The sequence below is a fragment of the Botrytis porri genome (genome assembly GCF_014898465.1).
Source record: "Botrytis porri strain MUCL 3234 chromosome Unknown BPOR_002, whole genome shotgun sequence".
Classification (NCBI taxonomy): Eukaryota; Fungi; Ascomycota; class Leotiomycetes; order Helotiales; family Sclerotiniaceae; genus Botrytis; species Botrytis porri.
In genome coordinates, this window is record NW_024066076.1 from 2,675,543 (window position 1) to 2,700,621 (window position 25,079).

The following is a 25,079-nucleotide window of genomic DNA, read 5'->3' on the forward strand; positions in this document are numbered from 1 at the left end:
CCACGGTTGTCGTGAGTGTAGCGGACTGAAATGCTGTAGAAACCTTGCGATGAATATGAAGTTGGTTGGTCTTGATGTGGTTGTGAAAGATAAAAAGTCTTTCAGTGTTCAGATTGAAATTCGATTATTACACAATTGATATTATTGGCTGTAGGAGCTTAAACCTTAGTGCGGTTTCACTGTAGGATATTTTGGCAGGAGCCACTATTCTCTTTTGTACCCACTGGAAACAATAGAGTAGATCTGCTAAGACGAGTCTGTAGTCTTTGTAAAAAGTCGGGGTAGAAAGATTCATCTACCTTCCATCCATGAATGATACATATTACAAGCAATTAGATATTGCCCTTCTCATACCAGAACCATAAGAAATACACAATGTTGATACTCGATGCCTTTCGTTAAACCGGTGCTGGTGGTACTAGGTAGATACTGTAAATGGGCAACATGCCTCCATGCCAACCAGTGATCTAATTATCTAGATATGAGTTCAAAATCATATATTAATTCCATCTGTCTATTTTATCCAGGAAAACTCGATAGATGTGTTCATCATCTTTTCCCTTCATCAATGATATCAGTTCCGAAGGCTTCAATACCTTCTGTTTTCTATCAAATCCATTACATAGATACCTACTAGGTACACAGAGACAACCAGATGCGAAAGAATGCTCGAGGCATGTTCCATTCTTGCTACAAGAAACGACCAGGAACATCAACATCATATTGTTAAAAGTGCATATCAAATCAACCAACCAATATATTCTTGTAAATATTCATTTGTATAATAGCTTCCCTCTTAAATATTAATGCTGCTAGTTTTTAGAATATTTGCTCATTGCGAAAGGGTATTGTTATACTGTTGTATTCACAAGAATACAATCTTTACTTTTGATGGTTTTCATCATTGTAGGGTTTGTCTGGCTAAAGTACGGCTGTATCACGTGATACACTAAAACATCCTAGCTTCTGCTCGGCTAAGTACGGTAGACTTGTGGTTCTCCTCTGACCAACTGCTCATGTCAATCATTATGGGAAATTCATCACTGATTGTGTAGACCTTCAGATCCGCTCTCCAATTTTAACGTCCGAAGTACCCAACATCACTACCATCTACCTTCATATTCTTCAAATTAAAGATTGACTCTCAATTATTTTGAAATCAGGGGGGCCTTATTAAATATGGCTTGTAAGTTTTCCAATTTTCCCACAAATTCCACGCAAAACTATGATATACCTATTCCCATCATCAATCATAATGCATCTGCTATCCTCGAATGCCATCATTTCCATCTTCATATCTCCTCATGCAGTCTTCGAACTATATAGAGTCCCCTGATCTTCACTCATGTCACTCTCCCGTTGCTGTTTTCTTGTCCTTGTCATGCTCTTCGGCACACAAAGCTCCTATGAGCTGGCCTCAATCAGATTGTATCATTTCCATCGACTTTCATCGCGAGATTGCTATCAAGCACACGAGAATGCGCCGATGACATTCAGTATGTCGTTGTTGCTGGGCTCATTGCAATCTTGGTGTATATAGGATCGCGGCTTCTTTCCCTTCACGGGCGTGCAATTGTCAGAGTTTTCACCACACCCATTCATGGGTTCATACTGTTCATATTAGCTAATATCGTCGTCGCAGCCCCGCAGGATACAATCGAAGTCATGAACTCGACATCCCCGTTACATATGTCCAATGGACACGATGAATCATTTGCAAGATCCTCGCCATCAAATGATGACGCACCAGGCGAAAGTGAGTCAGAACTATCTGATGTTGGCAACCCTACCGTCGATGAACCCTCACCGGCCTCCTCAAACCAACAACCAATGTTTGGTGGTCAAGATTCCGATGCAACTGAAGACTCGTCACCTGAAGATCAAGAACAATCCGATGATGCGGACTTTGATGAAGAAGAAACTCCTGCGGCTGCAGCTTTCAATGGCCAACGATCAGAGCGTTCGAGCACTGTCGAGTCGTCGCGTCCTGCTAAACGCAAGCCGGGCGTCACTGATCAAGATCGGTACATGCTAGAGAATCCCGAGCTTTATGGTTTACGGAGAAGTGTAGGAGCTTTCCAATCTCACATCCCTCTTGAACTAGTGCTAACGGATTTTTACAACTACAGGCGCGACCAGCACAAACTCGAACTATTGTATGTCGTTCCCGAGTCATCCAATTAATATGCGAAATACAATCCAGTTGGTTATAAGTGCTGACTATTACAGGTTGAGTCTGATGATGATGATGAAGAGGAAGATTCCGATGCTGTTGCAGCTCATAGAAATAAGCGTAGGAAGCCAGAGCGCTCCCAACAATGTAAGCGCCTTCTTGTCGCGAGTGAACTGGCTGTGGCAGAAATCTAATCTTGTGTACAGCTTCCAAACGCCAAACACCAGCTCTGCAATCTGCATCTGCCTCTGATACTGACGAAACAGAGGATTACGGTAGCTTACGAGCACGTAATACTATCAAGAAGAATCGACGCCGCCAATTAGAGACCGGCAACATCGCACTTCAATATCAAGAGAAGCGGTGGAACAGCCGTCGTGCTGCGCAGGTCACAACCGGTGCTTACCAAGAGAGCGATCCCGACTTGGAAGATGAATCTGAATTGATGACCCCAAACCAGTGGGCGGAAGATGTTGAAGATACCTCACCATATATCGATGTTGTCTTGAAGCACAAGATCAAAGCTGATAGAGATGCAAAAGATGAGAACCTTACAAAGGACGATTTTGAGTACTATATCAAATGGCAGGGCAAATCGCACTGCCATGCTACTTGGGAGACAACATCCACTTTGGCAGGAGTTCGTGGTTTCAGGCGCCTCGAAAACTATTATCGAAAAATCGTCATCGATGACATCTACATGACGCAAGGTGCTGAGATACCACCGGAAGAGAAAGAAAAATGGATGCTCGATAGAGAGCGTGATGCAGATGCCCTAGAAGATTACATAAAGGTTGAAAGGGTTATTGGCTCGCGAGAAGGTGATGAGGAAACCGAATACTTCATAAAGTGGAAGGCTCTATACTATGAATCTTGTACATGGGAGACTGCCTCTTTCATCAGCGAGAAGGCTCAAGATGCTATCGACCACTTCTTGGATCGCAGCTCTAGATCTCTGGTCTCAGACCGAAAGGAGTCGAACCCAGATACCAGAAGCCCTCACGTCCCTATTCGTGAGCAACCAGATTATATCAAGAATGGTCAATTGCGAGATTTCCAGATCACAGGTCTTAATTTCCTAGCTTACAACTGGTGCAAGAATAAGAATGTCATTCTTGCTGATGAAATGGGACTTGGCAAGACTGTCCAGACTGTTGCTTTTATGAATTGGCTCCACAACGATAGAGGCCAAGAAGGTCCGCATCTTGTCGTGGTACCTTTGACAACCATCCCTGCTTGGGCTGATACCTTTGATAATTGGGCACCAAGTCTCAATTATGTTGTTTACAATGGTAAAGAGTCATCTCGTCAGATCATACGTGAGTATGAACTGTTGGTCGATGGAAACCCCAAGCGTCCAAAGTTCAATGTCCTACTCACATCTTATGAGTACATTCTGGCCGACTCTGTTTTCCTGTCACAAATCAAGTGGCAGTTCATGGCCGTCGATGAAGCACATCGTCTGAAGAACAGAGAATCTCAACTATACCTGAAGTTGCTCGATTTCAAGGCTCCCAGTCGTTTGTTGATCACCGGCACCCCGGTCCAAAACACTTTGGGCGAGCTGTCGGCCCTCATGGACTTCCTCATGCCAGGCGAATTGGAAATTGAAGACAACATGGACCTTACTGATGAAGCTGCTGGTGAAAAAATTGCTGCACTCACCACCAAAATTCAGCCATACATCCTCCGCCGGACAAAGCAGAAAGTCGAGAATGACCTCCCTCCAAAAAGCGAAAAAATCATTCGTGTCGAGCTCTCAGATGTTCAGCTAGATTATTACAAGAATATTCTTACTCGCAATTATGCAGCTTTGAACGAAGGTTCCAAAGGCCCAAAGCAATCGTTGTTAAACATAATGATGGAACTCAAAAAGGCCAGCAATCACCCCTACATGTTTCCGAATGCAGAGGAGAAAATCTTGAAGGGAAGCGAAAGACGAGACGATCAGCTGAAAGGTTTGATTGCCAGTAGTGGAAAGATGATGCTCCTTGACAGATTACTTGCCAAGCTCAAAAAGGACAATCATCGTGTTTTGATTTTCAGCCAGATGGTGAAGATGCTGGACATTCTCGGTGACTATCTTCAACTTCGTGGTTACCAATTTCAACGCCTTGACGGTACTGTTGCTGCAGGTCCAAGACGTCAAGCCATCGATCATTTCAACGCCGATGGAAGCAATGACTTCTGCTTTCTCCTTTCTACACGTGCTGGAGGACTTGGTATCAACTTGATGACGGCCGATACGGTAGTCATTTTCGACTCTGATTGGAATCCCCAAGCTGATTTGCAAGCCATGGCTCGTGCACATCGTATTGGTCAGAAGAAGCCTGTAAGTATTTACAGGTTTGTCTCAAAGGAAACCGTCGAGGAAGAGATTCTTGAGCGTGCTCGTAACAAGCTCATGTTGGAGTTCATTACCATACAGCGAGGTGTCACCGATAAGGAGAAGAAGGAGCTGCGAGAAAAAGCTGCAAAGGCTGGCAAGATTGATGATCCTAAATCATCCGAGGATATTTCCCGTATCCTCAAAAAGAGAGGCCAGAAGATGTTTGAACAATCTGGTAATCAGAAAAAGCTTGAAGAGCTGGACATTGACTCGGTCCTTGAGAACGCTGAAGAGCACCAGACTGAAGTACCAGAAGGCATTGTCGCCGATGGTGGTGAAGACTTCCTCAAAAGTTTCGAATATACTGACGTCAAAATCGACTTGGAATGGGACGATATCATTCCAAAAGATCAGTTAGAGGGAATCAAAGCCGAGGAAGAAAAGCGCGCTCATGAAGAATATCTCGCCAAGGTCGTCGAAGAGAATGCACCACGTAAAGCAGCCATGAAAAACACGGCTGAGATTGAGCGAGAGCAACGACTTGCAAAGAAGCGCGAGCGTGACCAAGTTAAGCAAGAAGAGCTCGAGGAAAAGAGAGAAGCCCAAGCGAATCGTTTGGATCCAAAACGTCCTCTGAACGAAAAGGAAACGAGAAACTTAATGAAAGCTTACCTCCGTTTCGGCTCCATGGAGGATCGTGGCGAAGAACTTGTAAAAGAAGCTCGTCTTGTGGGCCGCGATGAGGACTTGATGAAAGCTACATTGAAAGCCCTCACCGAAGAAAGTAGCAGACGTCTAAAGGCAGAGACCGAACGGGTTGAAGCACTAGAGCGCGCAACCAATAAGCCATTAACCAAAAAGGATAGAAAGGCAGTGTTGTTTGATTACTCTGGAGTAAAGAGAGTCAACGCTGAGACTATCATGGAGCGTCCAGGTGAAATGAGAATGCTAAGAGATGTTGTCGGAAACTGCCCCGATTTCAAAACCTTCCGCGTCCCTGACGCTTCCAAAGGTGCTCATTACTCATGTGAATGGGGTGCAAAGGAAGATGGCATGCTTCTTGTCGGGATCCATAGGCACGGCTATGGTGCTTGGACGCAGATCAGAGATGATACCGACTTGGGACTCGGAGACAAGTTGTTCCTTGAAGAACATCGAGTGGACAAGAAAGAAGAAAGAAGCAAGGCTGATGAAAAAGTCGCCAAGGCTCCTGGGGCCGTTCATTTGGTCAGACGAGCCGATTATCTTCTATCTGTTTTGAAAGCCAAGTATTCCGATAACCAAGCTGCCAAGCGTGCCGTAGAGAATCATCATCGAAACAACAAGAAGCACGAGCGTAATGGATCCAGAAGAAGCGAGGCAAGAGGGTCAGTTTCTGCTTCTCCCGCTCCACCGATCAAGAAAGCATCTCGACCATCTGATCACAGTAGTCGTGATCGAGAAAGAGATAGAGCACGCAGTCACAACTTCAGTGATTCCCGTGATTCTCGTCGGGAGAGTGGAGGCTATGGTTCTTCAACGCCATTGAAAAGAAAGTATAGCGACGGAGACGATGAAAAACAACTAGAACGTCGCCCCAAATATCGTAAATCCGACAATGGTGAACCTGCACAGAACGACATGCTTCGTAAACTCTTCAAGCCAATCAAGGAGAGCCTTCGACGTCTTCAAAACGGCACAGCTAAGAACATTCCCAACAAAAAGGAGCGTGCTACTGTCTTGAAAGAGGAGTTGTACAGTACTGGACTGTTTATTGACTCTATCACTGCACCTAAAAAGGATGGTTCGGTCGACAGTAAACTGAGAGATAGCCTTTGGTAAGTTTCTCCTTCACGTCTTCAAAAGATATATTTACTAATACTATTCAGGGAATATGTCATGACTTACTGGCCCAATCCAGGACAATCCACACAGGCAGTGGCATCCATGTATTCGAAAGTCAGGAGAGACAGGTTAGAGTCAAAAAATTAAGATGTGAATTCGTAATGTAGGTGTTTGGGAAAGTGCTTTCACCTCACGTCTAGAGGGATTAATGTCTTGAAGAACGTGTTGCATTGGCGTTTAGATGATGGGAATTCATTATAATTTACATTGGCTCAAATCACGGCAAGGGCTGGCGTACGGTTTAGTGGGTTATGGGAAATTTCTTGGTGGGCGGAGTTGACAATACTCATTGCATGGGAGACGGCGGGGGGATCATTGTGCAAATTGCACCGGCGTTTTATCAGGATCAAGCAACTTTCACCAGTCAATTGATCCACGAAACAACACGAGAACATGTACAAAAACTGCGAGCTTTGAATGATCGTCAGAAGGCACTTGGCGCCACTTACTTAACACCATGATAGAGTTAGCTATTTATACAGACTTTGATACAATACGATGAAGTTTCAGTCAAAGAGAAGAATGTTTGCGATATACTAGTCAATTGATTGTGATTGTATGCGTCAAAAACGAAAGGATTGCCTTTCGATTGTCTTGCAAAGTACTCGAGTAGATAGATATATAATACTAGCATGATAATCTACTTTCGATACCTTCTTTCTAGATGAATGTGCTGGTGCAAATGCTGAGGTTATGACTTGCATGTCAATTCATATTACCTTATTCACGTACAATGTCAAATCTATCTTCTCAAGGTCTCATTACATTGATTGAAGTTCTTCAAACCCATCAGACGCTAATCTCCGCATTTTTTGGCATTGAACCTTACCTTACCTTCCTACTAGGTAACTTCTCCACGCGTGCACGGTCAAAGTTGGAGATCCATTACTTAGTCTCATCTTTTTATCTGGGTACCTACTAAATAAGTGGTAATCTTTTATCTTGATAAAACCTAATATTCACAACATAAGACACCATCAAATTCAAAGGTCTGCCAGCCTCATGTTTCTTTGTTCATCTATATATACATCATCGAACGATTTTTCAAAGTCGTGTACTACGATATCATAGATCGAAGTTGTACTATAACCTAGAGCTGATGTTCATGTTGCGTTGCATTTCGTACGTATTGTACGACCCGTGAGGTGATGGAGGATGCCATCCTAGTATGATTGCTAGTTCTAGGATCATACTGGTCGCTCACTACAGTGGGATTTGCCAGTATGGTTGGGGAATGTCACTGGCCAATGGAAAATGGAGAGTATATGGCGGGGGGCGCGAGCAGATAAGAGGCACAGTAGTGTTATGGATGGGACAGATTGTGATGTGGAATATGCAACATTGGATTTATCCGTAATGTCATGCGAATACGGGGATAAAGTGTTTCAAAGGGTGTTCGCTGGCTGGTCAATGAGGAGCCAAACCCCAAAAGTATTTTGTTTAGGAAACAATACCGAGTATGTTTGTCCAAACACGCTTTGATCTTGTACCGAGTAAGCTCTAGATCTCGTGTCAAGTTGAGGTCTTGTTGGAGCCTAAATGATCAAGTGACAGTTATGCAAATATTTCCGACGGCGAAGAAAAGTTTCATGATGTTTACAACATGAAGGCTAGGAACTAGAGACGGGCTGGCATGCTGTACAGTATTATTGTCGTGGATATGGACCACTCATGATACCTCGCCGTACTTGTACTTCAAGAACGAGCGTATAATGTCCAATTCGAGGACGAAAACCGAAGGACGAAGGAACATGTCAAACATTCTTATGTGATAATAGTAACAGGACTGGTATTCGGAATTTTGTTTATTCACCGATAGCCATGGGCTAGAATATTGATAGTTCTGCTAGTCCACCTACGCAAGTGCTCGCGAGGGCTTGACTTGGCTTGCTCGCTTACGGATTATGGATACAATTTCTGCATGGCTCAATAACGGTATATCGGGGATAGTTGGGGGTTAAGCTTTTGCAAATCTAGGATATCTGCCATGCCGTCGTCAGTCAAGAGTTCAAGTCTCTCGTCTATAGAGCTTGTTATAAGATTGATGAACCCTTATCACTTGCTACCTCTAGAACCTTATTATCATCTTTTGCGTTCACTAGCCCCGTTGCTTTTGCTATCGTTTAACGCTTTTCTCCACACATTCCTCCTTTATTGTCGATTATGCCTTGTTCAGATTCTTACTTTCTCTATAATCCGTCCTACAATTCGGTCCGACTCATTCATTTTACAAGGGCTTAAGCAGAAAAACTGCCCTAGTATAATGTATCATATAAGCCACACGAATTGTATGGCTTACATGACACCACTTCACCCCATGCCCCCTGTTCCCCGCATGTCTCAACCCCGATAAGTCGATCTTCCCCACGAGGGCAACACCTCCGCATTTTACTACCCAAGGGATAAATTAGTCTAGAACCGACCTCTTCCTTCATACGGCTCACTACAGCAACAATGATGTATAAGAGTGAGTGGAAATTGAAAGCAGGTGTGGATGAGGGAGGAGCAACTTCCTTTGCGTTTGCATTGTTTTTGTTTTTATTGTTAGTGTTTTCAACTCATCAACTGTGAATTTTCTTTTTGGATAGGTGTCAATGCGGGTTCGGTTCCAGTAAGCTTATTTCTGTAGTATAGAGAAAGTTCGATGCTGAAAACAAGTCCCAGTAGTTTAATTTCGTATTCCAATGTTTTCGAATGACATACTACCGGTATGTTATTCGGAGTAACTGTTGTATTTTTGATTGGCCTGTCTAGATAGATAAGCGAATGTCAATATGTGAAAATTGACTGTAAAACGACATCTCCGCATTCTACGACGCAGGGTATCGTTTGGCCTGAAGTCCCCGACTTACTTTAAACGGTCTAAGGAAGATGAATGCAATAATCGTATATAACCCCGGCTACTTGGCAAATGTATAAGAGGTTCACAGAAAAAGATTTTCCTGGGAAGAATACGGCGTACAGACCGCGTGCACACAATCTCAGTAAAATGGCTGCAGCTTAGCAGGGGTTGCTCCTTTGTGTTTCCTTACTTTTGACGGCTCAAGGAATTCTGTTCTGAATCATTCCCTACATATTGACTAGTAAGAGTAGGTCCGGTTAAAACCATCGACTTCAGCAGTGACAAGCTTTTGTTTGTTGGATGCATACATAAAGTGCGGAGAAACCCCAGAGCTTTGCAATCGATTCTTCTGATCTCTGTTGATATAAACAAGCCTGTATCTTCAAATCTCATATAGGCAGGCAATAACAACTTTTCATATCAATTGAATAGCAATAGTCTTCATCATGCCTGGAGGAGCAGTTGTTCATGGCACGACCGATACCTCTCGGGTAAGTAATGTTTCCTCAGCTATTTCTCGCTATTGTGTATCTTCGTTGAAGTTCTATCGAGGCTAGTATCTTCAACACCTCATCAATGTTTGAACTCATCAGGTGTCTACCTTTATATTTCACAATACTGACTTGATAATTTATAGATCGAGGCGCCAGTAACTGTCAAGGCATACTTGATGTAAGTTCCTTATATCAACTACTAAACTTTTGAGACCAAGAACAATGACTAAGTTTTGCCCAGGTGTGCTTTTGCAGCATTCGGTGGTATTTTTTTCGGATATGATACAGGTTGGATGTCTGGGTATGTTCTCCTGACTCATTAGATGCTGTCTCCATTTGTTGATACTTTGAAGTGTCTTGGCGATGCCCTATTTCATCACTCAATATACTGGATTACCACAACCCCCTGCAGATGCCCCAAAAGCCACTTTGGACGCATTCGCCGTCTCTGCTAGCAATCAATCCTTGACCACCTCTATTCTATCTTGCGGTACTTTCTTTGGAGCTCTTATTGCTGGTGATATAGCCGACACAATTGGACGTCGTATGACTATCATCCTTGGTTGTGCAATCTTCTGCGTGGGATGTATCATGGAAACCGCCTCCACTGGCCTGGGCCTTATGGTAGCAGGTCGTCTAATTGCTGGCGGTGGTGTTGGATTCATTTCTGCTATTAGTAAGTCTTATTAAGTATCAGCTCTCAGCCTCAAGTTGTCTGACCGGTCATCAATTATAGTCATCTTGTACATGTCAGAAATTGCTCCGAAAAAAGTCCGAGGTGCCCTTGTCTCAGGATATCAATTCTGTATTACAATCGGAATCTTACTTGCCAATTGTGTTGTGTACGCTACACAGCATCGAACTGATACTGGCTCATACCGAATTCCCATTGCAGTTCAATTCTTGTGGGCTATCATCTTGGCGATTGGCTTGTTCGTTCTTCCCGAATCACCCCGTTATTTTGTCAAGAAAGGTCGTCTTGAAGATGCAGCCAAATCTCTAGCCAACGTTCGTGGTCAACCAATCGAATCTGAATACATTCAAGTAAGTATATTCGAATTTGCAACGCGAAATGTTTTCCTAACATGCATATAGGATGAACTTGCGGAGATTATTGCAAACAATGAATACGAACTCTCCGTTGTCCCACAAACATCATACATTTCCCAATGGACCAATTGTTTCAAAGGTTCGTGCCTTCGGTCGTCCCGAATCCTTCATGCTGTACTTACATACTTGCAGGATCTATGTTCGATGGTTCCAGTAACCTTCGAAGAACTTTTACGGGTATCATGCTTCAATGTATGCAACAATTCACTGGTATTGTAAGTACTTCTCTAAATTTTCAACATCTTCAAGTCACATCATTTCATCCTTCGAAACCAGCTTTGGGAGTAAATCAGTACTAATAATTATTTCACAGAATTTCATCTTCTATTTCGGGAATGTCTTCTTCAAATCCCTCGGAACGATCAAGAATCCCTTCTTGATCTCCCTTGTTACCTCATTGGTCAACATGTTAACGACCCCTCTCGCTTTCTGGACTGTCGAGCGATTTGGTCGTCGTACCATTCTTCTCATTGGAGCTTCTTGCATGATCACCTTCCAATTCATCGTTGGCATCATTGGTGTCACTGCCGGGGAGGCTGACAAACACAACAGCTCTGCCGTATCTGCTATGATTGCTTGTGAGTATTTACCAATTTGCGTCTCAATATCTCCATAATCCATAATTTACTCTGTCAATATACACATCAAACTAACCCACCCAGTCATCTGTCTCAACATCGCCGCCTTCGCCACCACCTGGGGTCCAGCCGCCTGGGTCGTAGTCGGCGAGATCTTCCCTCTCCCCATCCGCTCCCGCGGTGTTGGTCTCTCTACCGCCTCCAACTGGTTCTGGAACTGCATCATCGGAGTCATCACTCCCTATCTCGTCGGCACCCAAAAAGGCGACGCGAATCTCGGCGCCAAGGTATTTTTCATGTGGGGTTCTCTCTGCGTGTTAAGTTTACTATTCGCGTACTTTTTCGTCTCCGAGACAAAGGGCTTGAGTTTGGAACAGGTTGATCGAATGTTGGAAGAAACGACCCCGAGAACGAGCGCAAAATGGGTGCCGCATAGTACGTTTGCTGGGGAGATGGGTTTGGCGGGAGATAAATTGGGGGAGCATGTACCACATGTGGAGAAGGGGCATGCGTCTGGTGAGGCCGCGACAGAGGTTAATAAGGATGTTGTTTAGGGGTTTTCTTGGAAATCTGGCATGAGCTTCCATTTATGGCGCCAGGATAACTTTTGTGCGAGGGGTCATTAGTTCTCTGGGTGGATGTAAATAGAGAATGAGGTTTTGAGTTTGAGTTTGATGTACACAGTACAGTACCACTTTGTCGAGTAGGTGTCTGATAGTTGTTTCACGAGTAGAGTTGAAGTTACTATACCCAATAATTATTCTGCTTCTTACATTATATCTCTTGCGGTGTTTACTTTATTTCATGTTTGGTTGGTGCTATGCTAAATACTGCGTCTCTATTTATATCGATATACGATATTTCCGATGGTAGGTATGTATGATGTATGTTTGCGGTAGTATCAATGTACTATTCTCTGAATTCTCACGTCTCTAGCTTGTTTTCTTTAGGTTTGTATATATTTTTCTTCAATGTCAACTCTACCACTTTGATCCTCCTCATGTACAATGCCCCTTGCTCCGCTCTTCGGAGCTTATACTTCACCCTGACGTATAAAAGTCAACGTATAATCTAAAAGGAAGCACATAGCATGAAATGTGTTTATTGAATATCCCACAAGAAACTAGATAGGAATTCGAGAAGAATGATATCGAATACAAGCATCAATGTCCTGTTAAGAAATCCATGGGTTCGAAGTATACGATACTTGACTTTCAGTAGTAAATAGGGGAGATTGTTGTCGTTGTTACGTATATATGTCATTTTGTTGCAGGGTGTGTTGATTTATTGCATCCCGTATTCTTTCTTTATTGTGTATTCCATAATCGTATGCATGATATCTCCTGACCCTGTCTCACACCCAAGTAGTAACTTATCACCTTCAGATCAATGACCTCTTGAGGATATTCGGGAGAAGTGCTCACCCACCTGCCATCAATTTGTCAGATGCAAAAGTACGAATCATTTTGCGGGTTTGCAATGACTTTACAAAGGATTTTGTACTCGTCAGATGTCTAGTTTTAGGAGAATTGAGACAGCGGGGGTATTGAGAGGCATGGAATTATTCATATAGCAGATTTACTACAGAGTTGATGATAGAAAATATCTTCATCTTCGAGATATATAAGTCACTCTGATTCTTTCATGCTCATCTTTCTCTATATCCTCATCCTGTAATTTAGCTCTTCTATCATCGATAGGAGAACTGGAGATTTCGAAAGAAGAATCATACAAGAAGAAGTTGATGGCTTTATTGTAACCAAAGAAAATGACTGGGATCAGTTATAGCAATTGAGAGTATTGAATGGATCGAATCTGCTATGTGCGTCTTGAGAGTGGAGAGGATGAGTATACCCATGGTGAATAACAGTGACGGCAGTGGAAAATTCTTATTGCTGTGGGTGAAAGACGGAAGTACTGTCGTTTATATTACTTGATTTGTGTGGAGTTACTGTCGAATTTCGTCGCCTTGGCTTAGGAGATTCATTCAATGATATTAGCGCTCTTCCCTCCTTCTTTCTAGGGTCAAACAATCCACCAAGAGGACAATAGATATCAGCCACGAGTTTCCAAGGCTAGGTGATTTCTTAACAAAGTAATCCATCTTCATATGGTATGGTCTCTTACTATGCTTACAATCAAGTATGAGATGGATATTTATACTCTCTGATATGGGATGAAACAAAGAGGGAGGAACGGGAGAGTAGCTATAGTGTGTCTTCCTTAACCGAAAACGATGTCACAGTAGGCAGGCATATAAATATTTTAAAGGAGTGGAAGTGTGGCACGCTACCCCATAGCGCCGCTTACCTAAGAAGCATACATAAATAGCATAGTCTCGATAGAGAAGAATAGGACAGCTTTTACAACTATTCCATGTTTGCCCCCACAGGAAGAATGAAATTGTAAGATATAAACAAAACTGCTTAGAAAACATTCAAATAGGAATTGATTTTGAATGGAGAAGCATACGATATCTTGATTGGAGATGAGAATGTGAAAGCGGTGGAGGAAGCCGCTTCCCCCCATTTCCTACACAATTATAGAGAGAAATAAGTATCAGAATCGGATGATTCGCTTCCCCACCGGTCGAACCCATTTTCATTTCTTACTCAACTGGGAGTCTATATAAATCTCCAAGTAAATAGACCTGTGCAGTAGATAAAATCTGTAAGCCGAAAAGATCGCCTGTGAGGCAGTTTTGTTGATCAGAAAAACGAATGTAGGGAATTAAATCGTGGTAACTCTGGGAGCTGAATGGCGGAGAAAGAGACAAGCAAAATGATCGAGCTGAGGACTGGGAAAATTGTATGTTTTTGAATGATTGTAGATGCTGATGATAATAACGACGACAACGAATGTAATCAGAACGTAGAATAGCAGCAACAGCCCATTTCAATGGCAATATAATCTTACATTTCTTCCATCTTTTAGAGATACTATCCCGATATATTCCAGATGGCCCTCTTAAGAAAAGAGACCACTAGCACAAAATACCCGTCTACTTTCCACCCACCCTATACCTGCTTCAGGTACATGTCCTGTTTTGCTTGTCCCATTCAACGTTGAAAGTACCGGTGTTTAAATACCTATTACTTAAAGAAGTAGTCGATTTGAGTGAGTGTTACACAACTTGTAACAGCAAACTGGAGGATCACTCGATAGGGAAAGAGCAATGCTTTAACAGTGGTGAATATCTTTGGTCAGACACGTACTATTCAACAAACCCTAAAGGTACCGGAATACCAAATTTCAAAATTATTCACTCAAACGATATCCAGAATATCTAAATTCGACACTATATAAAGCACAAGTATCGGCACTGGAGGCAAGTATAGTCATGGAAATTTGCGCCGAAAGTCGCCTACTCAGGAGCTCGATCTAAGACGGTCTTGCGACCAATATCTGGAATTCTTGATAGCTGTTGAAACTCACTGGTGGTTAGGCCGAGATTTCCTCTTTTGGTGAATGGGTATGAAAAGGTAGCGGCTATGGAATATTGATGATTTTAACAACTGTATATTCTTTCTTACCGTCAAAAATTCATCATCACTGTATTCTCACCATTCCAAATTTGAGTCCATAGCATCCTCCTCCATTCTCTAGACTATAGTTCCTAGGCTAGATATGCATTTGTCTATTTATTGTGAGGGACAGAACGCTGGAGCAAGCGTAGCAAAATTAATTTTTAGTTGTTGATGTTGGAAGAGGAACTTAACATGTAGTTCTCAGTAAACAATGACTCCCTCAAATTTATACTTCCAAATCAAGACTCAATAAATACGCGATGTCACTCTTCCAATACCTTCTCCAGCCATCATAGAACAGGGCTATATATCGATACTGTGAACAACGTACAGTTATACACAGAGGATTTGTGCAATACTATGATTCACCACGCAATCGTATCACGAGACCTCTCTATATCAATCCACCACTCCCCTATAAAAACTTGAATCTAAACGAATCACTATAAAACAGACCCAAAAAGCCTTCAACAATCAAATGACCGGGAGCAAAAAATGCGCGAGAGTTTAAAGATGCTTGGGGGAACTATAAATCAACTCCCTAAACTATGAATCTCACCCACATAATCCTCCGCTGTTCCACCTTGTATAGACACTAGCTAGTGAGAGAGAGGAAGAGACGAGAACTCTATTTGAAGAGAAGATAGTGAGTATAACGACAGTAGGGATGCTTTGTTAACAATAATAATATGATTATTCTCGTCATCTGAAAACATCTCACCCTCTTCCCGAATTTCAATCTACTACTGCCAAAACCACCATCTATCATTCTCTCAAACCATCGCAAATCAGTACACATATCCCTGTCCATTTGGTCTTCCCGCACAAATCCAAATACACGACGCAGAATCTTGTCTCGAGCTGTTAAAGAGGCAACAGGGAACTTTGAATCAACCTTGAGAATCATTCATTATACTCTTCGGTTGATACCGTAGCAGACCAGACTTGCTCTAGAATAGAGGAGAGGAGAGGTAGATACTTATACCCATTCCACATATATATTTTACTGAAACTTTACAGCAGATATATACGGACTCCATAAAAAGGTGAGGAGTATCAGTCCAGTGTATACTTTTCAAAGCGGGGAGAATGTCCTTGATTTTCAAGCGATTCTGTATCCACAACCAGAAATCCAAGCAAGAAAAACAAAGAGGGGAATATAAAAATCTCCTTCCCTTCTCTATTCTAGAGAATTCTGCTCTCGAGTGTGCTGGAGGCAGAGAAGCTACAACAGATATTTAGGATTGTGTCCTATCCCATCCATCCATCCATCCATCCATCCATGCAAAACAGCAAAAAAAACCCTCAAACACCAAATCTCCACTCAATCTCTCATCTCATCTCATCTCACCAACTCACCAACTCACCACCTCATCTTCTCCACCTCCGATACAGATGGGTACCAACCTACATAAATATATCCCCCGACAATCAGAAACCACATCGACAATAAAAACTGCCTTGTCCCATAATGTATGTAAATCACAGCGACAATTTCGCGTAAAAATCAATGGTAGTATAAACCACCATCACTATCACCATCACAGCAGTAAACCCTTTGCCCCCCCATCCCTCATCCCTCTAACACTCCTGCCTTTCACACACCCGATACACAAACCCAAAACTCAATATCCCAATCCACACCCCAACCCAACCCAACCCAACCTACCCCAACATCCAATACTCAGCCCCCTCCCCTCCCCCTCCCACTCCAACCCCAATTTCTCCAAATCTCCACCCAAAATCCATCCTTCCTCCCCCTACCCCTCACCTGCCCTTCTCACACACTCTACCGCACAATGGACAGACATAGACAGACAGTATGATTATCATATCCTCTCCACATTAATCCCTCTTGCCGACCACAAATCCATACCTATACACCTAGTATAGTGTACTTTTGTACATAGGGAATAGCTTTGCGGGTCGTACATAGCACTTGCCTACTGTTACGCCTAAATCCATATCTCTAGACGACCCCTCCCCCTCCACCTCCTCAAAACAGGAAGAAGCAGAAACCAATCAAACCATTCACATTCACATTCACATTCAAATTCAAGACATACAGTGTTAAAAAGCTGCATGCAACACACAAAGCACTGTATCATTACACATCCCCCCACGCTTGTTCCCAAAGTACCACACATATGTATGTACAGAAAGGTATCTCGATACCTTGTATTGTGCATGTACTACTTTAAGACTATAACATACTCTGTTTTTCTCTATCCGCCTCCATAATCTGCATCCTGGCGACTTTCGCTTTCTTTGCGTCTTTTCGTTACCGATTCCTTAAAGTGAAACCTCCCAACACACCCATGAAAGCCCATGTCAAGCCTCCCTACTCCCCAGCAATGCAAAAAACCAACCCAGTATTCCTTTCCTGCATTGATCCGACTAGGGATCAACAGAAAAACAACCAAAACGCCTGCCATTTATTTCATAACACGAACAAATGGACTTCCCAGAAAAGTCAAAATTTAAGGTTACAATATTATTTGTATCATAGTTGCATGTAGAATGCTAAGCCGATACACGAGAACCATCCGTGATCCATATGTGTGATAATAAAACCCAATACGCCGCCTGTAATGTGATTTGGAACCATATCATGTCATTAGAATTCGTATGATCATGAATGGACGAACGCCAGAGACTCCAAATCCTGTAGGTTTATGACAGTAAGATATCAAGCTGCCTAATATAAAACATGAATGTTCTGTAGCGGTTGAATAATGTAACAAAAAATGGTCTTATTTACAAACAAGGAAACAAAAAGGTGATGAATCGACCTCAATACTATCTTAATCAATGAGGTGCTCCATTCTGTTAGGTTTAGAAGGAGGAGTGATCGTCTCGTTGCGATCAAAAGGAGGACTTCCAGGAGGACTCGGAGTCTCAGGAATAGTGCGTGTGCCAGATAGAGGTGAGGATATGACTTTCTTGGAAGGAGTAGTGTCTTGACGACGTGTAGGTAGCGGTGCGACCTTTCTAGGGGAAGTAGTTCCTGAACGATTAGGTAAAGGTATTGCTACAACGGGCACAGTGGACTTTAGATTTGGAAATAATGCGGAGGTAGGAGTATCTGAGAATGGACTCTCCAGTTTTACTGATTCCAATTTTTCCGCTTTCGAGGGCAATTTCTTCCTAGGATTGCCCTTAACATTCTTGGCTTCTCCAGTGCCCGATATTTTGGTAGTGGCCATGGAGAGCTTCAGGTTTTCTCCAGGCAAAATTTGCTTCTTCGATTTTGTATTCGTCTTGGGCTTTGGTGGTGCCCTTGGTTTCTTGACCTTCGCATCGGCCGGCGCCTTCCTCTTTGTTGACTTTGTTGCAGCTGCCTTCTCTGATGGTCCCGTTGGTTTTGTGATTGCCTTCAACTTCGAAAAAGCGTTTGTGGGCGTCGGCGATTGCACCCTTGGACTGGCTCCTGGTGTTGGGAATGCATCCACGGCTGCGGTACTGCGGGCAGGTGTAACCAGAACCTTGTCAATTCCACGTTTCTTTGCATTTGTAGCCTCGCTGAGAATCAAAGGATATTGCCCAAGGTCTTTGTCATCCCATTTTGGCAAGCCTGCATGGCGAGCAACCTCATCGCACTCGCCTCGCACAATCATATCCCAACAATCCTTGAATTCGGGACCACCAGGCTCACCATCGAGGTTTATCCAGGCAGTGAATCCATTCTTGCGATCCCGAGTGGTGCTGCACATTTCCTTTACAAGGCGCCGAATTCCAGGTATCTTAAGACTCGTACCGACAACAATGACCGCATCAGCCACTTTCTTCAAATCCGCTGCGCTGACTGCACCAATTGCCTCTTCGTCTGGATTGTATTCGTTATATAGAACCATTCTAGGTCGCATCCGGCCAATTCCGTGCCTTCTCGAACCTGCTGCAATTCTGACCGAGTCGATTTCAACACAATTACCGCAATCTGGCGCTTCTGGACCTTCAAATTGGGCCCCATCAAAATCTTCCAAGTGACCACATTTTGAGCAAACCATCTTGGCCAAGCCGCCGTGAAGTTGAATCGTCTTGGGCCAGGGTCCTTTACTATTCAATGGAACCGTTGTGGCAAGGGGCTCCAATGAGGTATCAATCCCATCCACATTCTGACTGTAAAGTCGCAATAATCTGCCTTCTTCTGCAAGCGTTGCCAACATATGGTGAAAGGGGGTAGGTTCGGCATTTTTCGTTAAACGGGACAGTTCGCGAACCATAGAGTGAAACGAGGTTGTCGAAGAATCATCTTTGTATACCGACGCGTCGAATAGTTCTTTTCCAGACGATTTTAATTTATGCTGACTTCGAAGGCTTGAGAACAAGCCAGTGGAGGATCGAAAATCGGGTACTATGATATTGTTAGCAAGGATTGGAGTTGTTAAACTTAATCTGACATACTTCCGGCGGAGACCGAAATACCAGCACCGGCCACGACCACAATCTTCCGCTTGCCTCGCAAAACCCTTACCAAACGCTTCATTTGCGCATCTTGTTGTGCAATTTCTTCTGGCGACCCTTCCCCAAAGTTGCGCAAGTCGAGATACTCGGTTGTTCTGGGTTTTGGCTCTGTGGATTTTGGCTGCGTCATCTTACGACGTTTCGCCGGTGGAGGGCCATCGCAATCCGGAGCATCACCTGCCTCGGATGGAACTCTCGTGTCTGGTACACTACTACATGGTGGAGAGGGGTAATCGACGGCTGGCGAAGGCGATGATGGTTCTGATATGGTGCCTATGCTGGAGAGGGGCGATGAGAGGGGCGATGAGCTGTTCATCGTGCTTCTTGAGTAATTGAAGGATGGGAACAAGATGAAGTATTGAAAAAAGGGGATTGTTCTAATTGCTCCGAGTAATCATTTTTTGACTTGGATATATTTAGGGGATATTATCGAGAGCCAATTCCCGGTTGGATTGGAGAGTGATTGTTGGGTTAGATGTTGGTGTCGGTGGATTGAGAAGGCGATTAAGAAAGAGGATGCAAAGTCATATTTCTGGGAAAGTAGGTACAGACAGACGGAGCCTTTTAAGTTTTTGATATACATACCGCTAGTCAGTTAAGTAAGTAAGTCATTCCATCCCGGATGAATGGTTTCGCCTAACGATAATTCAGAATGTCTTTTGTGACGGACTACCTGTCTAGGTAGGTACTAGGTAGGTAGGTAGGTATTCATAGGTATGTACAATGTAAAAATCCCCTTTTAATTCCTGTTGATGAAATGAATACAATAGCATCCATTGTTCATAATTTTACCCAGATTTCTGTTTGTTCTTCTTCTTCTTATTATTTTTTTTATTATAGAGGGGGGTTCTATTGTGACTGGAATCATGTTCTATTATTCTCTGATGCGGTACCATATGCCTTGTTTCCCCATCAATTTGACTACGCAGGACGGAGTACATGATGAACTCAGACCCCTAAAAAAATATAACGACTTCTTCATTTGTCATTAGAGTAAATGTCTTACATATATGATAAAAATACCCAATTATAGTTAAGTAGTTAAATATTGTATAGGTAAAATAGACTAATTGAATTGTGATGCTATTAGGGTTTCCAAACCCCTTCGTATGTGAACACCGTTTGCATTTGTTGTGGTTTATACTCGTAGTGAAATTTTGCCTTTTCTTTTTCTTTCTTTTGTTCTCTCATGCTATGACGCTTCATTCCATTTCTTCATTCACCCAGCAACATCTCTTATTTCACACTTCACAGGCTTGGGGATCCACCGAGCCACTCACATGAAGTGATTACCTAATCAGGTAGGGATTCTCCACCCAACCAACCTTAAGAAGTTAGTTCTAATATGGCTCTAGCCTTCCCTCCCCATTCTAATCCTTACTAGCTTATGCAACAGGCGAGGGTGGAAACTTTTGAGAACAAATCACTTGAACAAGGCTGGAATCTTTCAATCCTTCTCCAAGTGCAATTCTCGGGGGGACAAACATATAGCCTCAGCCTTATCATCACTTTCCATGCTTACCTCGTCGTGACCATCATCAGCATCATATATTCTTATTGATTATCTTATTAATTTTTAGAAAGCAAACTTCACACTAATTAATTAACACTTTCTTCTCCATTCTCTTGATTTTACTGGCAATATTTCGTATTCAACTCCCACCACCCATTACCAAAAGGTGATGCCACTCATGATGGAAGACGTCGATACTATGGAAGTCGATATGGATGACCTCTTTGGTGATGGCACGGGTTTGTCTTTGCCATCTAGACCACCGCCATCGAAGGAACTTCATCAGAGGATTGATGAACTGAGAGGAAGCGGATGTTGCCAGTAAGAAATAACCCCCGGTTACATCAGTATTTTGACCTACTAACCTTACCATTTAAGAGGTATCGCCTGGTCAAAGTGGGGAAGCATTGCTTCTATAACTCCAAGCGGATCTGGTCTGGAGTTAAGGAATTTGAGGTGTCACCCGGAAGATGGTACATGGGGTTTAAGTGAAGCTACAGTAATACCACAATTGACTAGCAACCTCGATGGTGGGCCGTTGAAGCATCTCTCCTGGAGTCCCACGGGCTCCGAGTTAGCAGTCATTGATTCCGCTGGCCGTGTGACACTTTTGCAAATATTCTCTTCTCTAAATAAACCTATGATGTGCCGTCCTTGTGGTCCAGAACAAGCGGATGATTTACATGCAGTTGTGGGTTGTTTCTGGCTGAATCTAGGTCCATTTCAGAATCGATCTGTAAGAACCGCCCTGTGAATGATTTTGTACTATTCTAACCAAGTCTTCAATAGGCCCCTAGAGTGCAGCAAGGACCAGCGATTAAGGAAGCATCGGGCTTTCGGTATGATGCCTCTACAGCGCCCAATCTTGGACCTACACATCCCATTCCCACCAAATCGGCATTTTTATATGTCACTTCTAATGGATCTCTACGTCTCTTGTGGCTACAGAGCAATGGCAAATGGCTCGAGTCACACACAGAACTAGAAAGTATTGTTTCATCCGACGATCTAATCACCCATGCAGCGATATGTGCAGAGAGAAGTAAATGCTGAAATATGAGCTTGAGAGATATTCGACTAATTATATCGCTAGGCCCATCCCTTTTAATTGCACTTGCTACTTCCTCGAAGCAGTTGCGTATATTTCGAGCTGTTATACACTGGGGTCTTCCTCAAACGCAAGATAAAGGAAACCCAATGACAATGACCTTGAATGCAACGCTACAAACCAAGCCTCTTACGGTTACGAGTTGGTTGCATGATGTTCCAGGTGATACTTTGAATGCATCTCATCTGGAATCATCAATGGTACAGCTTTCTCACCTAAAGTTTTTATCTCCAACAGTAGATAGTAAAAATCACATAACACCACCAATTGTTATGGCTGTTCGTTCTTATCTACCTAGATCGACGTCTCATTACAACCAAGAGGTCTATTCCACTGTAGATAGGTGGGAGTTTAGGGAAAGGGCACAACAACCAGTACATTCTGCCTTTGATAATTTGTCATCGCGTAAGAGTACCGATGGCTCACAGCCGACAAAACCTGGGGTAAGTTGCATGCTTTGGTCTACATACACTGTGCTCACATTTCTAGGTTATTGCTCAGCTCAAGAAACTTGAAAGTCTGACAGTAAATAAAGTTATCGTTGCCGTGCAAACTATGTATCTTGGAAGGGTCATCAGCTTTGCATATAGTGATAGTTCGGTCGATTATCGTGATCGAATCACTATGGTTGAAACGTTCAATGATGACGATTTAGATCGGGTTGTTCATCTTTCTCAAATAGGATTTTCCTACACTGAAGACGAGCCCTGTGAGTCTTCATTCACCGTGTGAAACTATCTTCTAACCATTTTTTAGGTTTACAAGTTGCGTTGTCCCCAAGTACTTGCTCGTTGGTGCAGATAAGAAACGACGGCAAGGTCAAATGGAAGCAATTAGATTATCACTTGGGAGATGTTGGGTCAACAATGGAACACCGTATGTTGATATTTCGTTTGTCCAGAAGCAAGAAATGCTAATAAGACATAGCACGGTATGCGGCAATGATAGCTGCTCTATCCATATCTTGTTCTACGTCAGTTATTATGTCTATAAACTATGATGATATAATTGCTACTGCTCACAATCTTGCAAAGACGAAAGATAGTAAGTTTTTGATGAATTAGATACATTTTGTTTACCGATTGACCTGTGTTAGATCTTGCATACGATTGGCTCAGTGAACTAGCTAAAATTCTGAAAATAATTGCTGATTATTCGGAAGAAGCACACTATGATGTACTAATACGAAATACCATGATACAATTGTGTCTTAGCATTCAGAATTCGCTAGGCTTCACAGGAGAATTCAATGCTCGTAAATTTGCTGGAAAATTCTCATGGCTCGTTTTACAGTTGCGAAATACTGTTGTGCTTGTCACCATGGCTGCAAACATGAAAGTTCCCGGTCCAACTCATGATACGAAATCAACGCCTCTCGATGATCCAGGTATGCAATATTTCCATCTCACTTTCTCGGAAGGCTAACAAGACCTCTAGAGGTAATCACTGCCCTTGCTGGTTCTGTTCGCTGGGTTCTAGATCTCATGGCCTGGATAACCGACACTCTCCTCGAACTTCCCAGTACCCTTCCAGAAACTCTTTCCGTAACAAATCCAACCAAACTCTCACTCCCAGAACTTCTCGCCTACCTCCATACCACCAACAACGTAACACTCCATCTCCTCCTTTCTTCTCCTACCCGTGGCTTCCTTACTGCTATCTGTCGCCGCCTCCAACATCTTGACTACGTAGCTCGCAAAGCCATCGCAACCAATACCAATCATCCAAATCAAGGAGGACAAGGACAGCAAAGCATTTCCCCGACACTGAGGACCGCTTATGTACAAATTGCCAATTTGACGAGTAACTGCATCGTCCGTATCAAAACATTCGAAGCTCTCCTCTCATCCCTAACCTCCTCAATCAAATCCGCATATACAAATCATAAACCCCCTCTTTCAGGAAACACAAATAATAGCATAGGTCCTTCGCGTAATAATCTCGAAATAAAAATGCTTCTGGGCGGTGAGATCCCCACAGCATTCAAAGCAGTTATCATCGATCTCTTCAGAGGCATACAAGATAACGAACCTAAAACTCAAAACGATTTGGGAGCCAACACAGCAGCACCTGGTTATCTATCTAGCGTTCGTCTCGAAATCGATCCCGCAAATCTATGGTTCGCAGATTTCACAATGTTGGAAGTAGACGAGGATGAGGAATCGGTGGCGAAGAGAAAGCGTTCAGGGGTGACGATGGACTGTTTCAGGAAAACTTGGTTGATCAACCCTCCCCCGACTTCCTCGAGATCATCTCTGAGTAAAGCAATTGAAAATGTAAACTCGGTGGATAAGGATAATTCGCTACCAACGATCCAGGGACTGGCTACACCGCAAGGAGCAGGCGGCAGTGGTAATACAAATGGTAATGCAAATGGTAATGCGAATGGTAATGCGAATGGAGGGCATGGAAGTGGAAATACAACAAAGCGCTGGAGAAGATGTGCAAGATGCGCATCGGTTATGGAGGATGTGTTGAGTCAGAGGCCAGCGTTGCAGTGGTTGGTTATGCAGCAGAGAAGATGTTTCTGTGGAGGCTATTGGGATACGCTTGTTAATGGGGAGATGGTCGCGTAGAGCTTGGGATTGGGATGTGGTAATGTGTGTGTGATGGAGTAGAGAGGAGAGAAATGAAGAGAACGGAAGGGGGAAAAAAGGACTAAAGCTGAGAGATTTGTGGATATTGTAGAAATTGGCTACACTGGATCTGTGAATGGATAGTTGGATAACTGAATCAGGGTTATAGGCGGAAACCTAAATTGTATTTTGCTTTCAGAAGGGAAAAAGGAAGACATATGTAATACATACAACATGCACATCTTGACCTTCTCCTCTGCTTTATCATACCACAACATTGGACGTCCAAAATCTCATATTCTTAAACATTCAGATGAGATTCTTCATTATTGATTATTCTACTACCAACAACCAACTGAACTAATAACTAGCATTATCATGATATAAAAGAAGGATTCCAAAGATCCATTGGATTTAGGATGATTCCAATTCCCCCAACCAGACGTGTCTTACGTTCGAAATCGTAATTTACCATTCGGCG

The 25,079-nt window shown here is 43.0% G+C and overlaps 4 protein-coding genes across 4 annotated transcripts; 3 read left to right on the forward strand and 1 right to left on the reverse strand.

The window, feature by feature from the left end:
* The first annotated feature begins 1,058 nt into the window (after positions 1–1,058).
* On the forward strand, positions 1,059–6,975 carry EAF01_001793 (uncharacterized protein). The gene is made up of 6 exons (XM_038910043.1): positions 1,059–1,186; positions 1,643–2,067; positions 2,130–2,156; positions 2,230–2,320; positions 2,380–6,319; positions 6,371–6,975. The coding sequence occupies exons 1-6, from the start codon at positions 1,180–1,182 to the stop codon at positions 6,471–6,473; spliced, it is 4,593 nt and encodes a 1,530-aa protein (XP_038774855.1). The 5' UTR covers positions 1,059–1,179; the 3' UTR covers positions 6,474–6,975.
* Positions 6,976–9,674: 2,699 nt separating this feature from the next.
* On the forward strand, positions 9,675–11,964 carry EAF01_001794 (uncharacterized protein; the record flags this gene model as incomplete). The annotated part of the gene is made up of 9 exons (XM_038910044.1): positions 9,675–9,719; positions 9,866–9,900; positions 9,964–10,023; positions 10,076–10,398; positions 10,459–10,766; positions 10,818–10,911; positions 10,965–11,047; positions 11,146–11,410; positions 11,495–11,964. The coding sequence occupies 9 exons, from the start codon at positions 9,675–9,677 to the stop codon at positions 11,962–11,964; spliced, it is 1,683 nt and encodes a 560-aa protein (XP_038774856.1).
* A 5,777-nt stretch (positions 11,965–17,741) lies between these two features.
* Positions 17,742–19,717, reverse strand: EAF01_001795 (uncharacterized protein; the record flags this gene model as incomplete). The annotated part of the gene is made up of 2 exons (XM_038910045.1): positions 17,742–19,291; positions 19,342–19,717. The coding sequence occupies 2 exons, from the start codon at positions 19,715–19,717 to the stop codon at positions 17,742–17,744; spliced, it is 1,926 nt and encodes a 641-aa protein (XP_038774857.1).
* A 1,050-nt stretch (positions 19,718–20,767) lies between these two features.
* Positions 20,768–24,858, forward strand: EAF01_001796 (uncharacterized protein). Its single transcript, XM_038910046.1, has 9 exons — positions 20,768–21,235; positions 21,293–21,650; positions 21,704–21,956; positions 22,008–22,465; positions 22,512–22,731; positions 22,779–22,898; positions 22,950–23,066; positions 23,119–23,409; positions 23,460–24,858. Exons 1-9 carry the CDS (start codon positions 21,084–21,086, stop codon positions 24,596–24,598), a joined length of 3,108 nt encoding a protein of 1,035 aa, XP_038774858.1. The 5' UTR covers positions 20,768–21,083; the 3' UTR covers positions 24,599–24,858.
* The last annotated feature ends 221 nt before the right edge of the window (positions 24,859–25,079 follow it).

What these genes read in the sequence shown, in the direction of transcription:
- EAF01_001796 (XM_038910046.1), top strand. Translation starts at nt 21,084, where the DNA reads ATGCCACTCATGATGGAAGACGTCGATACTATGGAAGTCGATATGGAT. An exon ending in AGAGGAAGCGGATGTTGCCA is followed by an intron (nt 21,236 to 21,292) that starts GTAAGAAATAAC and finishes TTACCATTTAAG; the next exon opens with AGGTATCGCCTGGTCAAAGT. An exon ending in CACAGCCGACAAAACCTGGG is followed by an intron (nt 22,466 to 22,511) that starts GTAAGTTGCATG and finishes TCACATTTCTAG; the next exon opens with GTTATTGCTCAGCTCAAGAA.
- EAF01_001793 (XM_038910043.1), top strand. An exon ending in CAGCACAAACTCGAACTATT is followed by an intron (nt 2,157 to 2,229) that starts GTATGTCGTTCC and finishes TGACTATTACAG; the next exon opens with GTTGAGTCTGATGATGATGA. An exon ending in AAACTGAGAGATAGCCTTTG is followed by an intron (nt 6,320 to 6,370) that starts GTAAGTTTCTCC and finishes AATACTATTCAG; the next exon opens with GGAATATGTCATGACTTACT.